We start from the raw sequence: 17,500 nt of genomic DNA, 5'->3' as shown, positions 1-17,500 counted from the left end.
TATACTGTGTGGGTAGTCTATATAATATACTGTGTGTAGTCTATATAATATACTGTGTGTAGTCTATATAATATACTGTGTGTGTAGTCTATATAATATACTGTGTGTGTAGTCTATATAATATACTGTGTGTAGTCTATATAATATACTGTGTGTGTAGTCTATATAATATACTGTGTGTAGTCTATATAATATACTGTGTGTAGTCTATATAATATACTGTGTGTAGTCTATATAATATACTGTGTGGGTAGTCTATATAATATACTGTGTGGGTAGTCTATATAATATACTGTGTGGGTATTGTACATTATCTAACTCACTTGCAGGCTTGTAGAAGAGGGCTGGAAGGGGGGAAGAGCTCAGATAAGGTGGTATAACATGGGAGTGCAACAGCATTGTAGAACCCCACCTAGAAAAACAGACAAGGAGCATCCAGTAAAGGTGAGGGAACAAGGGCAGAGGGGAGGGAACATCGCGCCAGAATGAGACACAGCCCAGGTAATGTTCTTCTTAGTGTGTGTGTGTGTGTGTGTGTGTGTGTGTGTGTGTGTGTAGTTCTTACCTGCCCCTGAGGAACCTCTTCCTTCTTATCTCTGTCCATCATAGGGATGGGCTGTATACCTATCTTCTTCATCTCATCCCCCTGTAGAGGAGAGGAGGAGGAGATAAAGAAGGGAGGAGGAGGAGAGGAGGTGAAGAGAGGAGGAGGAGAGGAGATAAAGAAGGGAGGAGAGGAGGAGGAGGAAAGGAGGAAAGGAGAGAAGGAGGAGAGGAGGAGATAAAGAAGGGAGGAGGAGAGGAGGAGGAGGAAAGGAGGAGGAGGAGGAGAGGAGATTAAGAAGGGAGGGGGCGAAGAGGAGGAGGAGGAGAGGAGATAAAGAAGTGAGGAGGAAAGGAGGAGAAAAGGAGGAGAGAAGGAGGAGAGGAGATAAAGTAGGGAAAAGGAGAGGAGGAGGAGAGGAGATTAAGAAGGGAGGAGGAGAAGAGGAGGAAAGGAGGAGAGAATGAGAGAAGAAGGAGAAAAGATAAAGGAGGGAGAGAAAGGAGGAGAGAAGTTACAGGAGGATGATGGAAGAAAGAGAGGAGGTTATTGAGATTAAAGGACAAAAGAAAGTGACACCTGATGACCTTCTGAGTACTATGATCAATTTATTCAGAATCATATAGAATGAAGAAATTGATTAACTCCATAAAGCAGTAGTACACTCTGAGAGAAAAAGCTGCTCTCTAGAACCTAAAAGGGGTCTTCGGCTGATAATTTAAAAAAATTGGTTTCAAGAAGAACTCTTTCACCACTAAAAGGTTCTAAGTAGAACCCTTTCACCACTAAAAGGTTCTAAGTAGAACCCTTTCACCACTACAAAGTTCTAAGTAGAACCCTTTCACCAATAAAAGGTTCTTATGAACCACTCGTGACGAATGAACCCCTCCAGCAATTTTTTTAAATATATATTTTTTAACATTTTATTTAACTTGGGAAGTCAGAACAAATTCTTATTTTCAATGACGGTCTAGGAACAGTGGGTTAACTGCCTTGTTCATTGGCAGAACGACAGATTTTTACCTTGCCTGCTTGGGGATTTGATCTAACAACCTTTCGGTTACTAGTCCAACGCTCTAACCACTAGGCTACCTGCCGTCCCTACACTCTAACCACTAGGCTACCTGCCGTCCCTACACTCTAACCACTAGGCTACCTGCCGTCCCTACACTCTAACCACTAGGCTACCTGCCGTCCCTACACTCTAACCACTAGGCTACCTGTAATCCTTACACTCTAACCACTAGGCTACCTGCCGTCCCTACACTCTAACCACTAGGCTACCTGCCGTCCCTACACTCTAACCACTAGTCTACCTGCCGTCCCTACACTCTAACCACTAGTCTACCTGCCGTCCCTACACTCTAACCACTAGTCTACCTGCCGTCCCTACACTCTAACCACTAGTCTACCACGTTACAACAGTAGAGATGTCGTAGTGAATTATACCACCGCACCTCGGCCCAGAACTCAGCGTAGATGTCATTAGCCGTGAGTCGTGTGATTGGCCACAGCTTGGTAACGGAACACAGGTCACATGCTGTCATCATCAGACCAATCACACGGTCCCTGGGGAAAGAAAAGTAAATATATATATATTTTTTAATGACCTATTTCCAGATGTATCAGAGAAGATGTCCAGTGTGTGTGTGTCTGTGCCTTGCGCTATGTCTAAAGTGTGTATGTGTACGACCCCTGACCTCTGACCTGTGTTGGTGGTTGTCTAGGTCCAGTGCCTCCGTGGTCAGTAGCTCAGCTAGCTGTTTGCGGTTGCCGAAGTAGAGCGCCAGATCTGTAGCGATGATGGCCTTGCGGATGATCTCTAACACCTGCTCGTACTCACTGGAAGTCAGGTTGGAGAAAACATTGTGCCCTTCCAGCTATGGGAAACAAAGACATCAATAAAAAGCAAACGCTCCGCTTATGAGGAGTTCAGCTCAGCTTATAGGTGGGATAGCCAGAGGGTACATCCTGGGAGTATAGCTTAGGTGGGATAGCCAGAGGGTACATCCTGGGAGTATAGTTTAGGTGGGATAGCCAGAGGGTACATCCTGGGAGTATAGTTTAGGTGGGATAGCCAGAGGGTACATCCTGGGAGTAGAGCTTAGGTGGGATAGCCAGAGGGTACATCCTGGGAGTATAGTTTAGGTGGGATAGCCAGAGGGTACATCCTGGGAGTATAGCTTAGGTGGGATAGCCAGAGGGTACATCCTGGGAGTATAGCACTAGGTGGGATAGCCAGAGGGTACATCCTGGGAGTATAGCTTAGGTGGGATAGCCAGAGGGTACATCCTGGGAGTATAGCTTAGGTGGGATAGCCAGAGGGTACATCCTGGGAGTAGAGCTTAGGTGGGATAGCCAGACCTCGGCCCAGAACATCCTGGGAGTATAGCTTAGGTGGGATAGTCAGAGGGTACATCCTGGGAGTATAGCTGTCAGGTGGGATAGCCAGAGGGTCACATCCTGGGAGTATAGTTTAGGTGGGATAGTCAGAGGGTACATCCTGGGAGTATAGCTTAGGTGGGATAGCCAGAGGGTACATCCTGGGCCTCCGTGGTATAGTTTAGGTGGGATAGCCAGAGGGTACATCCTGGGAGTATAGCTTAGGTGGGATAGCCAGAGGGTACATCCTGGGTCAGGTTATAGTTTCCAGGTGGGATAGCCAATAAAGAGGGTACATCCTGGGAGTTCAGCTAGCTTTAGGTGGGATAGCCAGAGGGTACATCCTGGGAGTATAGCTTAGGTGGGATAGCCAGAGGGTACATCCTGGGAGTATAGCTTAGGTGGGATAGCCAGAGGGTACATCCTGGGAGTATAGTTTAGGTGGGATAGCCAGAGGGTACATCCTGGGAGTATAGCTTAGGTGGGATAGCCAGAGGGTACATCCTGGGAGTATAGTTTAGGTGGGATAGCCAGAGGGTACATCCTGGGAGTACCAGCTTAGGTGGGATAGCCAGAGGGTACATCCTGGGAGTATAGCTTAGGTGGGATAGCCAGAGGGTACATCCTGGGAGTACCAGCTTAGGTGGGATAGCCAGAGGGTACATCCTGGGAGTATAGCTTAGATGGGATAGCCAGAGGGTACATCCTGGGAGTAGAGCTTAGGTGGGATAGCCAGAGGGTACATCCTGGGAGTATAGCTTAGGTGGGATAGCCAGAGGGTACATCCTGGGAGTACAGCTTAGGCGGGATAGCCAGAGGGTACATCCTGGGAGTACCCGCTTAGGTGGGATAGCCAGAGGGTACATCCTGGGAGTACAGCTTACATGGGATAGCCAGAGGGTACATCCTGGGTGTATAGCTTAGGTGGGATAGCCAGAGGGTACATCCTGGGAGTATAGCGTAGGTGGGATAGCCAGAGGGTACATCCTGGGAGTGCTGTATGTCCTGGAACGTTCAGGGTAGTTTGGATACTTTGCAAGTTTTTGTGATCAATTTGAAATTGAAGGCTGTCAATTCAGGAAGTAAATTGAAATTGCAATTCAATAATTGAAAAAGGCCATCTATTTTCAATGACATCTCAATAAATGTCAAAGCTATTTATTAAAAAAAAAAAAAAAATCCACTTTTGAAGTTTTAAATTCAAATTGCTTTCTTAATTAAATATCTTCAATTAGAATTGACCCAACCCTGACACTTCTGTGGACAAGGATTCAGGGTACCTGATCATCACCCACCAAAGATGAGGAATTTGAATTGGGAGGGGACACTGATTAATAACAGAGCAACTGTTAGGGGGAAATGTCTGAAGAGATCTTCCCGGGGGAACATTTAGAGGGCAGCTGAGTCAGGGTGTGTGTGTGTGTGTGTGTGTGGTAGTCCTACCTGCAGGATGGATACAGTCTGGGAGAAGTGGTGTTGCTCCATTGTAGACGTGCTGTACAGGGCAGCTAGAGGATGGTCAAACTTCTGCAGGTAGGTGTTACTGTATCCTCGATGGTCCAGATCATGACATAGACAGGCTATCAGCAGACCCTTCTTCTGTTGATGGGGGGAGAGAGAGGGGAGAGAGAGAGAGGATGGGGAGAGAGAGAGGGGATGGGGGAGAGAGAGGGGATGGGGAGAGAGAGAGGATGGATAGAGAGAGAGAGGATGGACAAGTACACATGGAAGTCAGCTACTGATAGAATTGACCCTGTTTAGAATCTATCCTCATTCTATTTAGGAAACAGGAAGTAAATGACTGAATTGGAATGGAGTTGACCACAACACTCTTTCTAAACTTTACTTTATTTTATCTCTTGACTATGTTATTGACAAACTGACGGACGGACAGACAGGCAGACCTCTATCTCAGTGAAGATGCCGGTGGTCTTCTGTAGTATGGCGTACATACAGTGAGCCACGTTCACCGCATGTTTCCAGTTGTGGTAGGGAACACGCCGATAATTCTTCCTCACAGACATAGTGAACCTGCACAACTTCTCCAGCTCAAAACTAGAGGGAGGGAGAGGACGGAGAGGGAGAGAGGACGGAGAGGGAGAGAACGGAGAGGGGAGAGAGAGAGGACGGAGAGGGAGAGAGAGAGGACGGAGAGGGAGAGAGAGAGGACGGAGAGGGAGAGAGAGGAGGACGGAGAGGGAGAGAGAGTCAGAGAGAGAGGACGGAGGGAGAGAGGATGGAGAGAGGACGAAGAGGGAGAGAGAGAGGACGAAGAGGGAGAGAGAGGACGGAGAGAGAGAAAGGGAGGACGGAGAGAGAAAGGGAGAGAGAGTATGGAGAGAGAGAGAGAGAGAGAGAGAGAGAGAGAGAGGACGGAGAGAGGGAGAGAGAGGGAGAGAGGGGGAGAGAGGGGAGAGAGAGAGAGAGAGAGAGAGAGAGGGAGAGAGGATGAGAGGGGGGAGAGAGAGAGGGAGAGAGAGAGAGAGGGAGAGAGGATGGAGAGGGGGAGAGAGAGAGAGGACGGAGAGAGGGAGAGAGTAATATTAGTAATTTTCTTAAAGAATCGATGTGTTTATATGTCAACTTAATATATCTTATAGAATCTATGGGTATATATGACTAAGTTAATTTATCTCGTAGAATCTATGGGTACAGTATACAATAAAATGCTAATTAATTACTTAAAAATCATACAATGTGATTTTCTGGATTTTTGTTTTAGATTCCGTCTCTCACAGTTGAAGTGTACCTATGATAAAAATTACAGACCTCTACATGCTTTGTAGGTAGGAGAACCTGCAAAATCGGCAGTGTATCAAATACTTGTTCTCCCCACTGTATATGACTAAATAAATTTATCCCGTAGAATCTATGGGTTTATTTGACCAAGTTAATTTCCCTGATGACCTTGACGTACCTGGTCTCTCCACATGAGTTGTGGACCATGTAAACAAAGACAGCCGGCCACAGCTCCTCAAACTGACTAATGTCAAAATGAAACCTGAAGGAGGGAGGGAGAGAGAGGGAAAGAAAGAGGGAGGGAGCCTCTTAGATTATGATGGCCCTGCAGAGTGTGTGTGTGTGTGTGTGGGAAAAAGAGAGAAAGGCAGACTGGCTGTAGATCTAGCAGGGCTGAAACAAGCACTCATGCACACACACACACACACACACACAGGGTCCGGCCCCCTTCCTTCCTGCTCTGGGCATTCTCTCCTGTCTGTCTGCGTCAGGGCCGTCTGTCTCCTGTCTGTCTGTGTCAGGACCGTCTCTCTCCTGTCTGTCTGTGTCAGGACCGTCTCTCTCCTGTCTGTCTGCGTCAGGACCGTCTGTCTCCTGTCTGTCTGCGTCAGGACCGTCTCTCTCCTGTCTGTCTGTCTGTCAGGACCGTCTCTCTAATGTCTGTCTGTCAGGACCGTCTCTCTAATGTCTGTCTGTGTCAGGACCGTCTCTCTAATGTCTGTCTGTGTCAGGACCGTCTCTCTGTCTGTCTGTCTGCGTCAGGACCGTCTCTCTCCTGTCTGTCTGCGTCAGGACCGTCTCTCTTCTGTCTGTCTGTGTCAGGACCGTCTCTCTCCTGTCTGTCTGTGTCAGGACCGTCTCTCTCCTGTCTGTCTGTGTCAGGACCGTCTCTCTCCTGTCTGTCTGCGTCAGGACTGTCTCTCTCCTGTCTGTCTGTGTCAGGACTGTCTCTCTCCTGTCTGTCTGTGTCAGGACCGTCTCTTTCCTGTCTGTCTGCGTCAGGACCGTCTCTCTCCTGTCTGTCTGCGTCAGGACCGTCTCTCTCCTGTCTGTCTGCATCCGGACTGTCTCTCTCCTGTCTGTCTGCGTCAGGACCGTTTCTCTCCTGTCTGTCTGCGTCAGGACTGTCTCTCTCCTGTCTGTCTGCGTCAGGACCGTCTCTCTCCTGTCTGTCTGTGTCAGGACCGTCTCTCTCCTGTCTGTCTGTGTCAGGACCGTCTCTCTCCTGTCTGTCTGCATCAGGACTGTCTCTCTCCTGTCTGTCTGCATCCGGACTGTCTCTCTCCTGTCTGTCTGCGTCAGGACCGTTTCTCTCATGTCTGTCTGCCTCAGGACCGTCTCTCTCCTGTCTGTCTGCATCAGGACCGTCTCTCTCCTGTCTGTCTGTGTCAGGACCGTCTCTCTCCTGTCTGTCTGCGTCAGAACCGTCTCTCTCCTGTCTGTCTGCGTCAGAACCGTCTCTCTCCTGTCTGTCTGCATCAGGACCGTCTCTCTCCTGTCTGTCTGTGTCAGAACCGTCTCTCCTCCTGTCTGCATCAGGACCGTCTCTCTCCTGTCTGTCTGTGTCAGGACCGTCTCTCTCCTGTCTGTCTGCGTCAGAACCGTCTCTCTCCTGTCTGTCTGCGTCAGGACCGTCTCTCTCCTGTCTGTCTGCATCAGGACCGTCTCTCTCCTGTCTGTCTGCATCAGGACCGTCTCTCTCCTGTCTGTCTGCATCAGGACCGTCTCTCTCCTGTCTGTCTGCATCAGGACCGTCTCTCTCCTGTCTGTCTGTGTCAGGACCGTCTCTCTCCTGTCTGTCTGCATCAGGACCGTCTCTCTCCTGTCTGTCTGCGTCAGAACCGTCTCTCTCCTGTCTGTCTGCATCAGGACCGTCTCTCTCCTGTCTGTCTGCATCAGGACCGTCTCTCTCCTGTCTGTCTGCGTCAGAACTGTCTCTCTCCTGTCTGTCTGTGTCAGGACCGTCTCTCTCCTGTCTGTCTGTGTCAGGACCGTCTCTCTCCTGTCCTGTCTCTCTCCTGTCTGTCTGCGTCCGGACTGCATCAGGACCGTCTCTCTCCTGTCTGTCTGTGTCAGGACCGTCTCTCTCCCTGTCTGTCTGTGTCAGGACCGTCTCTCTCCTGTCTCTCTCCTGTCTGTCTGCGTCCGGACTGTCTCTCTCATGTCTGTCTGCGTCAGGGCCGTCTCTCTCCTGTCTGTCTGTGTCAGGACCGTCTCTCTCTCCTGTCTGTCTGCGTCAGGACCGTCTCTCTCCTGTCTGTCTGCGTCAGGACCGTCTCTCTCCTGTCTGTCTGCGTCAGGACCGTTTCTCTCCTGTCTGTCTGCGTCAGGACTGTCTCTCTCCTGTCGGTCTGCGTCAGGGCCGTCTCTCTCATGTCTGTCTGCCTCAGGACCGTCTCTCTCCTGTCTGTCTGTGTCAGGACCGTCTCTCTCCTGTCTGTCTGCGTCAGGGCCGTCTCTCTCTCCTGTCTGTCTGCGTCAGGGCCGCCTGTCTCCTGTCTGTCTGCTGTCAGGGCCGTCTGTCTCCTGTCTGTCTGCGTCAGGGCCGTCTCTCTCCTGTCTGTCTGCATCAGGGCCGTCTGTCTCCTGTCTGTCTGCGTCAGGGCGGTCTCTCTCCTGTCTGTCTGCGTCAGGGCCGTCTGTCTCCTGTCGGTCTGCGTCAGGCGGTCTCTCTCCTGTCTGTCTGCGTCAGGACCGTCTCTCTCCTGTCTGTCTGCGTCAGGACCGTCGCTCTCCTGTCTGTCTGCGTCAGGACCGTCTCTCTCCTGTCTGTCTGTCGTCAGGGACGTCTCTCTCCTGTCTGTCTGCGTCAGGGCCGTCTCTCTCCTGTCTGTCTGCGTCAGGGCCGCCTGTCTGTGTCAGGACCGTCTCTCTCCTGTCTGTCTGCGTCAGGACCGTCTGTCTGCGTCAGGACCGTCTCTCTCCTGTCTGTCTGCATCAGGGCCGTCTCTCTCCTGTCTCTCCCCTGTCTGTCTGTCGTCAGGACCGTCTCTCTCCTGTCTGTCTGCGTCAGGACCGTCTCTCTCCTGTCTGTCTGCGTCAGGACCGTCTCTCTCCTGTCTGTCTGCGTCAGGACCGTCTCTCTCCTGTCTGTCTGTGTCAGGACCGTCTCTCTCCTGTCTGTCTGTGTCAGGACCGTCTCTCTCCTGTCTGTCTGCGTCAGGACCGTCTCTCTCCTGTCTGTCTGCGTCAGGACCGTCTCTCTCCTGTCTGTCTGCGTCAGGACCGTCTCTCTCCTGTCTGTCTGCGTCAGGACCGTCTCATTCCTGTCTGTCTGAGTCAGGACCGTCTCTCCCCTGTCTGTCTGAGTCAGGACCGTCTCTCCCCTGTCTGTCTGCGTCAGGACCGTCTCTCTCCTGTCTGTCTGCGTCAGGACCGTCTCTCTCCTGTCTGTCTGCGTCAGGACCGTCTCTCTCCTGTCTGTCTGCGTCAGGACCGTCTCTCTCCTGTCTGTCTGCGTCAGGACCGTCTCTCTCCTGTCTGTCTGCGTCAGGACCGTCTCTCTCCTGTCTGTCTGCGTCAGGACCGTCTCTCTCCTGTCTGCATCAGGACCGTCTCTCTCCTGTCTGTCTGCGTCAGGAACGTCTCTCTCCTGTCTGTCTGTGTCAGGACCGTCTCATTCCTGTCTGTCTGAGTCAGGACCGTCTCTCTCCTGTCTGTCTGCATCAGGACCATCTCTCTCCCGTCTGTCTGTCCTTCTAAAGAGAGCTGGGTGTCACGCGGGTGGGAGATAAGAGGCAGGAACAATGGGAGATAAGAGGCAGGTTATGGTGTATGAACATTGGGAGATCAATGGATTGGGTAGGTCAGAGGACATTATCTCTTTGTATAGGGGCCTTAGGGTTAGACACTCACAGTTCTATCTCTTTGTATAAGGGTGTAGGAAGGTCCAGCTTCGTGAGGGTCTTCCACTCCTCTGAAGTACAGATACTGTGGTAGGACAACTTCTCCATGGTTACCCTGTAGATACACTCAGAGTGCCTGATCCGGTGGTACATCTGGACAGACAGACACACACAGACAAAGAGAGACAGACAGTCCTTCAAACTCTTGGCGTTGCCGCTGGGAGTCGTGTTGATCCCCCATCCTTCGCACCAAAGCTTCCCTCTCCCCTCCTCTTTCCCCTCTTCTATTCTCCCCATAGTCTCTCCCTCTCCCCTCCTCTTTCCCCTCTTCTATTCTCCCCGCAGTCTCTCTCCCCTCCTTCCCATCTCTCCTCTCTCTCACACTCTCCCTCCATTCCTGACTGCTCCTCTCAGCCTCTCTCCTCTTCTCTTTCCTCTCCTCCTCTCCGCTTATCCTCCACCTCCTCTTCTTCCCTCTGCTCTCCTCTCTCTCTCTCGCTTCTCTTCCCTCTCCTCTCCTCTCTCTCTCTCTCTTGCGCTCCTCTTCCCTCTCCTCTCTCTCTCTCTCTCTCTCTCGCTCCTCTTCCCTCTCCTCTCTCTCTCTCGCTCCTCTTCCCTCTCTCTCTCTCTCTCTCTCGCTCCTCTCTCTCCTCTCTCTCTCTCTCTCTCGCTCCTCTTCCCTCTCCTCTCCTCGCTCCTCTCTCCCTCTCTCTCTCTCTCCTCTTCCCTCTCCTCTCTCTCCTCTCCTCTCTCGCTCCTCTTCCCTCTCCTCTCTCTCCTCGCTCCTCCCCTCCTCCTCTCCTCTCTCTCTCTCTCTCTCGCTCCTCTTCCCTCTCCTCTCTCTCTCTCTCTCTCTCTCTCTCGCTCCTCTTCCCTCTCCTCTCTCTCTCTCTCTCGCTCCTCTTTCCTCTCTCTCTCTCTCTCTCTCTCTCTCGCTCCTCTTCCCTCTCCTCTCTCTCCCTCTCTCTCTCTCTCTCTCTCTCTCCTCTTCCCTCTCCTCTCTCTCTCTCTCTCTCGCTCCTCTTCCCTCTCCTCTCTCTCCCTCTCTCTCTCTCGCTCCTCTTCCCTCTCCTCTCTCTCCTCTCCTCTTTCTTTCTCTCTCTCGCTCCTCTTCCTTCTCTCTCTCTCTCTCCTCTCCTCTCTCTCTCGCTCCTCTTCCCTCTCCTCTCTCTCTCTCCTCTCTCTCTCTCTCTCTCTCTCTCTCCTCTCCTCTCTCCTCTCTCTCTCCTCTCTCTCTCCTCTCCCCTTCTCTAGTGGCGAACTGCAGTTTTGCGAGGCCCTCATACAAGGTCAAAGCAAAACATTTTAAACATTTTTAGGACAACTATATTTTGTTGTTGTTGAAAACAACTAACTTGCAGTTCTACACATTTAGCAATGAGGCTGAGAGAAAATGGTGCAGTTTTAAAGCAAATTTCCTGTCATTCTAAATGTTTTGATTTGGCTTATGACGTGTTCTAGTGGTTCTAGTGCCCCTCTGTGGTTCTAGTACCCCTCTGTGTGGTTCTAGTGCCCCTCTGTGCGGTTCTAGTGCCCCTCTGTGCGGTTCTAGTGCCCCTCTGTGCGGTTCTAGTGCCCCTCTGTGCGGTTCTAGTGCCCCTCTGTGTGGTTCTAGTGCCCCTCTGTCTCCTCTTCTCTGCTCTCTTCCCAAGTCTCTCCTCTCCTAACTCCTCCCACCTCTCCCATTTGGACCCCCCCCTTCTTGTGCGACACACTTGCGCAGGAGCCTGCGTCACCATGTTGATGAGCCGCGTTAATATTTTACCCACCCAAGCCGCTCCACTGCCACCCGCCACCATCCTCCCAGCCGGACGATTTATGTTGAGCAGTATTTCATGCCTCCTGCCTCTAGATGTGTGTGTGTGTGTGTGTGTGTGTGTGTGTGTGTGTGTGTGTGTGTGTGTGTACCTTTAGGTAAGTCATTTTGCCTGGCTGGAGAAAGTGATGCGTCTGTTCTGGTGGAGGGAAGGGGAGGGGGGTTGGCGTCTGTTCTGGTGGAGGGAAGGGGAGTCTGTTCTGGTGGAGGGAAGGGGAGGTGTGGGGGTTTGGCGTCTGCTGTGTACAGCCTTGCTGTCCTACTCTAGATGCTCAACAACGTCTTGGGGCGACACAGCTCAAAGACATGTCAGTGTTCAATCTCAGCAGGCCTTAGGGACTAGACAGAGCTAAACAGTCTGATTCATGATTTTACTGTGTCTAATATTGGCCCTTGATACATGGTGTCTGTACATTGTGCAGTTCAGAGTTATTGTCAATTCATAACTGAGATTCGCTGATTTGAATTGAAAGAAAAACTCACATTTTTTCCTGTAGTATATCCTGAATATCCTTCAATTTTGTTTTTGTCTGACACAAAGTAAAATATATTTTCATAAAAATATAAATTCGACAAAAAACACTCACGTTGGCACAGTGCAAGGCTAGAGCACAGAAGACGGCGAACATCTTGAAGTTGTTCTCGTCTGTTTTGGTGAAGGCACTTCCACACAGCTTGTTAACCATCTGTACGACCCCTATTACGGTCCCCCTGGAAACGATGGGCATGCATAGGATGTTCCGCGTGGTGTAGCCCGTATAGAGGTCTACCTCTCTGTGAAGTGGGAGGGGTTAAAATGTAACACGGAATTCATCTTGACGTAATGCCATAAGTGTTTAATGATTGGGCGGCAGGGTAGCCTAGTGGTTAGAGCGTTGGACTCTAAGTAACCGGAAGGTTGCAAGTTCAAACCCCCCTGACAAGGTACAAATCTGTCGTTCTGCCCCTGAGCAGGCAGTTAACCGTCATTGTAAATAAGAATTTGTTCTTAACTGACTTGCCTAGTTAAATAAAGGTCAAATAAAACAAAAATTATATTATATTCCACTAAATTACATCAAGGCCCAGGCTGACGACGTGTATTACAACAAGCTAGACGTGAAAAGCCCGGTGCCATTACCTAAGAAAATATTGGGCAAGACAATGACATTAGAACTTGGCAAGACTGTATAATTAGAGCTGGGATAATGGCTAGCACCGGACTACTCTGAGGATTACTTAAACCACGTTCACCAATAAAGTAGACAAGGGGAGGGGTCTTAAATGGCACCCTATCTATATGGTTCTGGTCAAAAGTAGTGCACTATATAGGGGAATAGGGTGCTGTTTGGGACGCAGACAGGGTAAAATGGGAGTTTTACCTATTAAAGCGTGGGTCTGCATAGGCGTCTGGGATGTTAAGGACCTCCCCCGTCCGTGCCACTTGGCCCGCTATACCTTTCTCTATAGAAAACCTGGGAGAGGACAAGACAGAAGAGCGCTGGAGGTTACAACCGGGGAACGGACATTTCTGTTCTAAGAATTATACTTCCGTGTTCTAAAGATTCTATTTTCTTTGTTCTAGGATTTTAGTTTCCTGTTCTGGGGATTCTAGTTTCCCTGTTCTAGAGATTCTAGTTTCCTTGTTCTAGGATTTTAGTTTCCTGTTCTAGGGATTCTAGTTTCCTTGTTCTAGGATTTAGTTTCCTGTTCTAGGGATTCTAGTTTTCCTGTTCTAGAGATTCTATTTTCTGTGTTCTAGGATTTTAGTTTCCCTGTTCTAGGGATTCTAGTTTCCTTGTTCTACAGATCCTAGTTTTCCCGTTCTAGAGATTCTAGTTTTCCTGTTGTAGGGATTCTAGTTTCCTTGTTCTAGGGATTCTAGTTTCCTTGTTCTACAGATCCTAGTTTTCCCGTTCTAGAGATTCTAGTTTTCCTGTTGTAGGGATTCTAGTTTCCTTGTTCTGGGGATTCTAGTTTCCTTGTTCTGGGGATTCTAGTTTCCTTGTTCTGGGGATTCTAGTTTCCTTGTTCTAGGGATTCTAGTTTCCCTGTTCTGGGGATTCTAGTTTCCCTGTTCTGGGGATTCTAGTTTTCCTGTTCTGGGGATTCTAGTTTTCCTGTTCTGGGGATTCTAGTTTCCCTGTCCTGGGGATTCTAGTTTTCCTGTTCTGGGGATTCTAGTTTCCCTGTTCTAGGGATTCTAGTTTCCCTGTTCTAGGGATTCTAGTTTCCTTGTTCTAGAGATTCTAGTTTTCCTGTTGTAGGGATTCTAGTTTCCCTGTTCTGGGGATTCTAGTTTCCTTGTTCTATAGATTCTAGTTGCCCTGTTCTAGGGATTCTAGTTTTCCTTGTTCTAGAGATTCTAGTTTTCCTGTTGTAGGGATTCTAGTTTCCCTGTTCTGGGGATTCTAGTTTCCTTGTTCTGGGGATTCTAGTTTCCTTGTTCTATAGATTCTAGTTGCCCTGTTCTAGAGATTCTAGTTTCCCTGTTCTGGGGATTCTAGTTTCCTTGTTGTATATATTCTAGTTTCCTTGTTCTATAGATTCTAGTTTCCCTGTTCTGGGGATTCTAGTTTCCCTGTTCTAGGGATTCTAGTTTCCTTGTTCTAGAGATTCTAGTTTTCCTGTTCTGGGGATTCTAGTTTTCCTGTTCTAGAGATTCTAGTTACCTTGTTCTATAGATTATATTTGCCCTGTTCTAGGGATTCTAGTTTTCCTGTTCTAGAGATCCTAGTTTTCCTGTTCTGGGGATTCTAGTTTTCCTGTTCTGGGGATTCTAGTTTTCCTGTTCTAGGGATTCTAGTTTTCCTGTTCTATGCATTCTAGTTTCCCTGCACTGGGGATTCTAGTTTCCTTGTCAGGGAATCGTTCACATGATCACTTGTCAATTCAACACAACCCATCAGAGAATCATTCAGATGGATCACTAGTCAATTCAAAATAACCCGTCAGTGAATCGTTCACATGATCACTAGTCAATTCAACGTAACCCACCAGAGAATCGTTCACATGATCACTGGTCAATTCAACATAACCCGTCAGAGAATCGTTCAGATGATCACAAGTCAACTCAACATAAACCATAGAGATCAGTCATGCAACAACAGAGCAGTAAAATAATCGATCATGGCCCTTACCTAATCTCTTTGGTTTTCCTGAAGACAGGTTTGCCCTCGTTCTCCTCCCCGATGTCGAACAGGTCTGAGTACAGTTCATTGTTATTGTGGTCCACCTGGAACAGTGCACATCTGTCCGCATTCACCAGGTTTTTTGCATATATCTGAAACACAACACCACAATAAACATAGTACACAGAAGGACACACAGTACACAGAAAGACACTGTCCACGTTAGTAAGACTATGCAAGTTAAAGTCACATAGGAGTCAGGCAAAACAACACAGGAAATGGCTCAGCGCTACCACACACTATGTTAGCTGTGATGACACCAGTGGCTCGCGACAATACAATTTACAAGAGGCTAGGGTCCAGTTCCTGCCCGACTACATTGCAGACGCACGTGGGGTCTCACAACGCCTGGATAACAGTTTCACATATCAGGTAGTGCTGAGCAATTGGTGCTTTTTTAAAAGTCGGGTTTGGTTTTGTTTAGATTATAAAAATAAATCACCGTTTTCAATTTTGATATATATCTTCTTTTTTATTTATTTTTTTAACATTAAATGCACTTTGTATTATGTGGGTTGAATGCTGTAACAACCCAGAATAAAACAATGAATAAAAGTCCCATGATGGTAGAGACTGTTCATTACTGCTGATCCCTTATTAAACTTTGTCATGACTTCTGCCGAAGTCGAAGCCTCTCCTTGTTCGGGCGGTGCTCGGCGGTCGACGTCACCGGTCTTCTAGCCATTATGATCCATTTTTCATTTTCCATTGGTTTTGTCTTGTCTTCCCACACACCTGGTTTCAATCCCATTCATTACCTGTTGTGTATTTAACCCTCTGTTTCCCCTCATGTCTTTGTCAGAGATTGTTTTATGTCGAGTGTTGTTTTATGGTTTATGGTTGTATAGGGTCCTCGTACCCATGTTTATTTATATATGTACAAATTAGTGTTTGGAGCGTGGAGCATGTTAAGTGGACTTAAATTAAAAGACTCCATTTTACACTCCGTTTGACTCTCCTGCGCCTGACTTCCCTGCCACCTATACACACGGCTTTGACATCATCACTTATTCACATTACTTTGTTAAAATATTTCAGTTGTTGTTTATTTTAAATGTGTTTTATTGGATGACTTTATTATTTAATTCCAAGTCATCATCTCATTTCTATAGAGCTGCCGTCTGACAAAAATCACTATTTTAGTAGTTCTTCATAGTAAATAAGGCATTATTTTATGACTGCTGAGTACCAACTATCAATCACTTAGATGATGTATTTCCAGGTAGAGATACCTCGCAAATCTCTGTCCCTCTTGATCGCACATTCTTCTGTCTCTTTTCTCTCTCTCTGTGTCTACAACCACACTAACGTGACAACTTAGGCGTGCAATGGATTATGGCCATTGTAGTCAATTACCATGTTTTCTGCATTAAACTATGTAGAATATTGACCAGTTGGAAACTACAACTCCCTACTACATCGCACAGTTTGGGCTTGATCTGATTCATCTCTAGAGAAACTGCAGTGCAATGTGCCCTTTGATCTCATAAAAAATAAATATTTTCTGTTTTTAAACAACTAGTTGACCAAAGTCAGTTCAATTATTTGAATAATTATTCGCAATATTCGCTTTGATCTCACAACAACAACAAAAAAGAACAAAATGGAATTCAAATAATTGAACTGACTTTGGTCAACTAGTTGTTTAAAAACATAAAATATTTAATTACGCAATCTGATGCCCGACTGCACATTCGAGGACGTGTTCGCGCAACCATTGGTTGATGCAATAATATAATATAACCAATGAAACGCCTGCGCATCTAGTTGGGCGGGAACCCCGACCAACGTCACCACAACACAACACACCTCCCCGGACCTCCTACGCATTCTAGGCAACCATGATGGACTTGGGCCAGAAAAGTCTTGTTAAAGTGGAAGTCCCTTCTTATGAAATAGCATGCAACTCTACAACTTAAAAACAAGACACGAAATAAACTAAATAGACATACAAAATAGAAACGTACCATTATGTGTTCAAGTAGAGAATCTATTGCCACAATGTTGTCAAAGTACGTTCTGTTGGAGAAAGAGAGAATGATAATGAAGTAATGATGATAAATGATAATGGGTATAAAAATGATAAATGATAATGGGGGTAAAGATGATAAATGATAATGGGGGTAAAGATGATAAATGATAATGAAGTAATGATGATAAATGATCATGGGGTAAAGATGATAAATGATAATGGGGGTAAAGATGATAAATGATAATGAAGTAATGATGATAAATGACAATGAAGTAATGATGATAAATGATAATGACGTAATGATGATACATGATAATGAAGTAAAGATGATAAATGATAATGAAGTAATGATGATAAATGATAATGGGGGTAAAGATGATAAATGATAGCGAAGTAAAGATGATAAACGATAATGAAGTAAAGATGATAAATGATAATGAAGTAAAGGTGATAAACGATAATGAAGTAAAGATGATAAACGATAATGAAGCAAAGATGATAAATGATAATGAAGTAAAGATGATAAATGATAATGAAGTAAAGATGATAAATGATAATGAAGTAATGATGATAAATGATAATGAAGTAAAGATGATAAATGATAATGAAGTCATGATGATAAATGATAATGAAGTAAAGATGATAAATGATAATGGAGGTAAAGAGTTTCTTCATCTTGGTCCTGGGGAACAAAAAGGGGTGTATATTTTGGTATTTGCCCCCCCCACCCCCGAGTATGAAACAAACGATTCCATTAATCAACTCATTATCCAATCTTTGATTAGTGCGAACCAGGTGTTTAGTGCTAGGGGAAAAAACACTGGTGTAGATGACTGGATTGTTATCCATTCACTTTATGATGTAATATTGTGTCTTTGACACATCTGGCAGGAAGTCATTGAGACAGACTTACTTTGACACATCTGGCAGGAAGTCATTGAGACAGACTTACTTTGACACATCTAGCAGGAAGTCATTGAGACAGACTTACTTTGACACATCTAGCAGGAAGTCATTGAGACAGACTTACTT

At 47.1% G+C, this 17,500-nt stretch overlaps 1 protein-coding gene across 4 annotated transcripts in view; it reads right to left on the bottom strand.

The window, feature by feature from the left end:
• Positions 1 to 17,500, bottom strand: part of LOC112238048 (cAMP and cAMP-inhibited cGMP 3',5'-cyclic phosphodiesterase 10A) — a 62,620-nt gene that overhangs the window by 6,850 nt on the left and 38,270 nt on the right. For 2 of the 4 annotated variants that reach the window (XR_006079341.1, XM_042301376.1), the window contains exons 8-19: positions 16,464 to 16,515; positions 14,446 to 14,588; positions 12,688 to 12,780; positions 11,914 to 12,100; positions 9,521 to 9,663; positions 5,844 to 5,927; positions 4,831 to 4,981; positions 4,370 to 4,525; positions 2,252 to 2,424; positions 2,002 to 2,113; positions 566 to 646; positions 324 to 412 (exon numbers count right to left, since the gene is read on the bottom strand). Coding sequence is in view for 3 of the 4 variants with exons in the window: in XM_042301376.1 (XP_042157310.1) it covers positions 324 to 412; positions 566 to 646; positions 2,002 to 2,113; positions 2,252 to 2,424; positions 4,370 to 4,525; positions 4,831 to 4,981; positions 5,844 to 5,927; positions 9,521 to 9,663; positions 11,914 to 12,100; positions 12,688 to 12,780; positions 14,446 to 14,588; positions 16,464 to 16,515 (1,464 nt within the window). In the remaining variant the exon portion in view is untranslated. The remainder of the gene's footprint in view (positions 1 to 323; positions 413 to 565; positions 647 to 2,001; positions 2,114 to 2,251; positions 2,425 to 4,369; positions 4,526 to 4,830; positions 4,982 to 5,843; positions 5,928 to 9,520; positions 9,664 to 11,913; positions 12,101 to 12,687; positions 12,781 to 14,445; positions 14,589 to 16,463; positions 16,516 to 17,500) is intronic. The other 2 variants (XM_042301377.1, XM_042301378.1) reach the window with 2 other exon arrangements.

Source organism: Oncorhynchus tshawytscha, linkage group LG19 (genome assembly GCF_018296145.1).
Source record: "Oncorhynchus tshawytscha isolate Ot180627B linkage group LG19, Otsh_v2.0, whole genome shotgun sequence".
NCBI lineage: Eukaryota > Metazoa > Chordata > Actinopteri > Salmoniformes > Salmonidae > Oncorhynchus > Oncorhynchus tshawytscha.
Note: the sequence above shows the minus strand (reverse complement) of the source record. Positions and strands in the feature narration are given on the sequence as shown.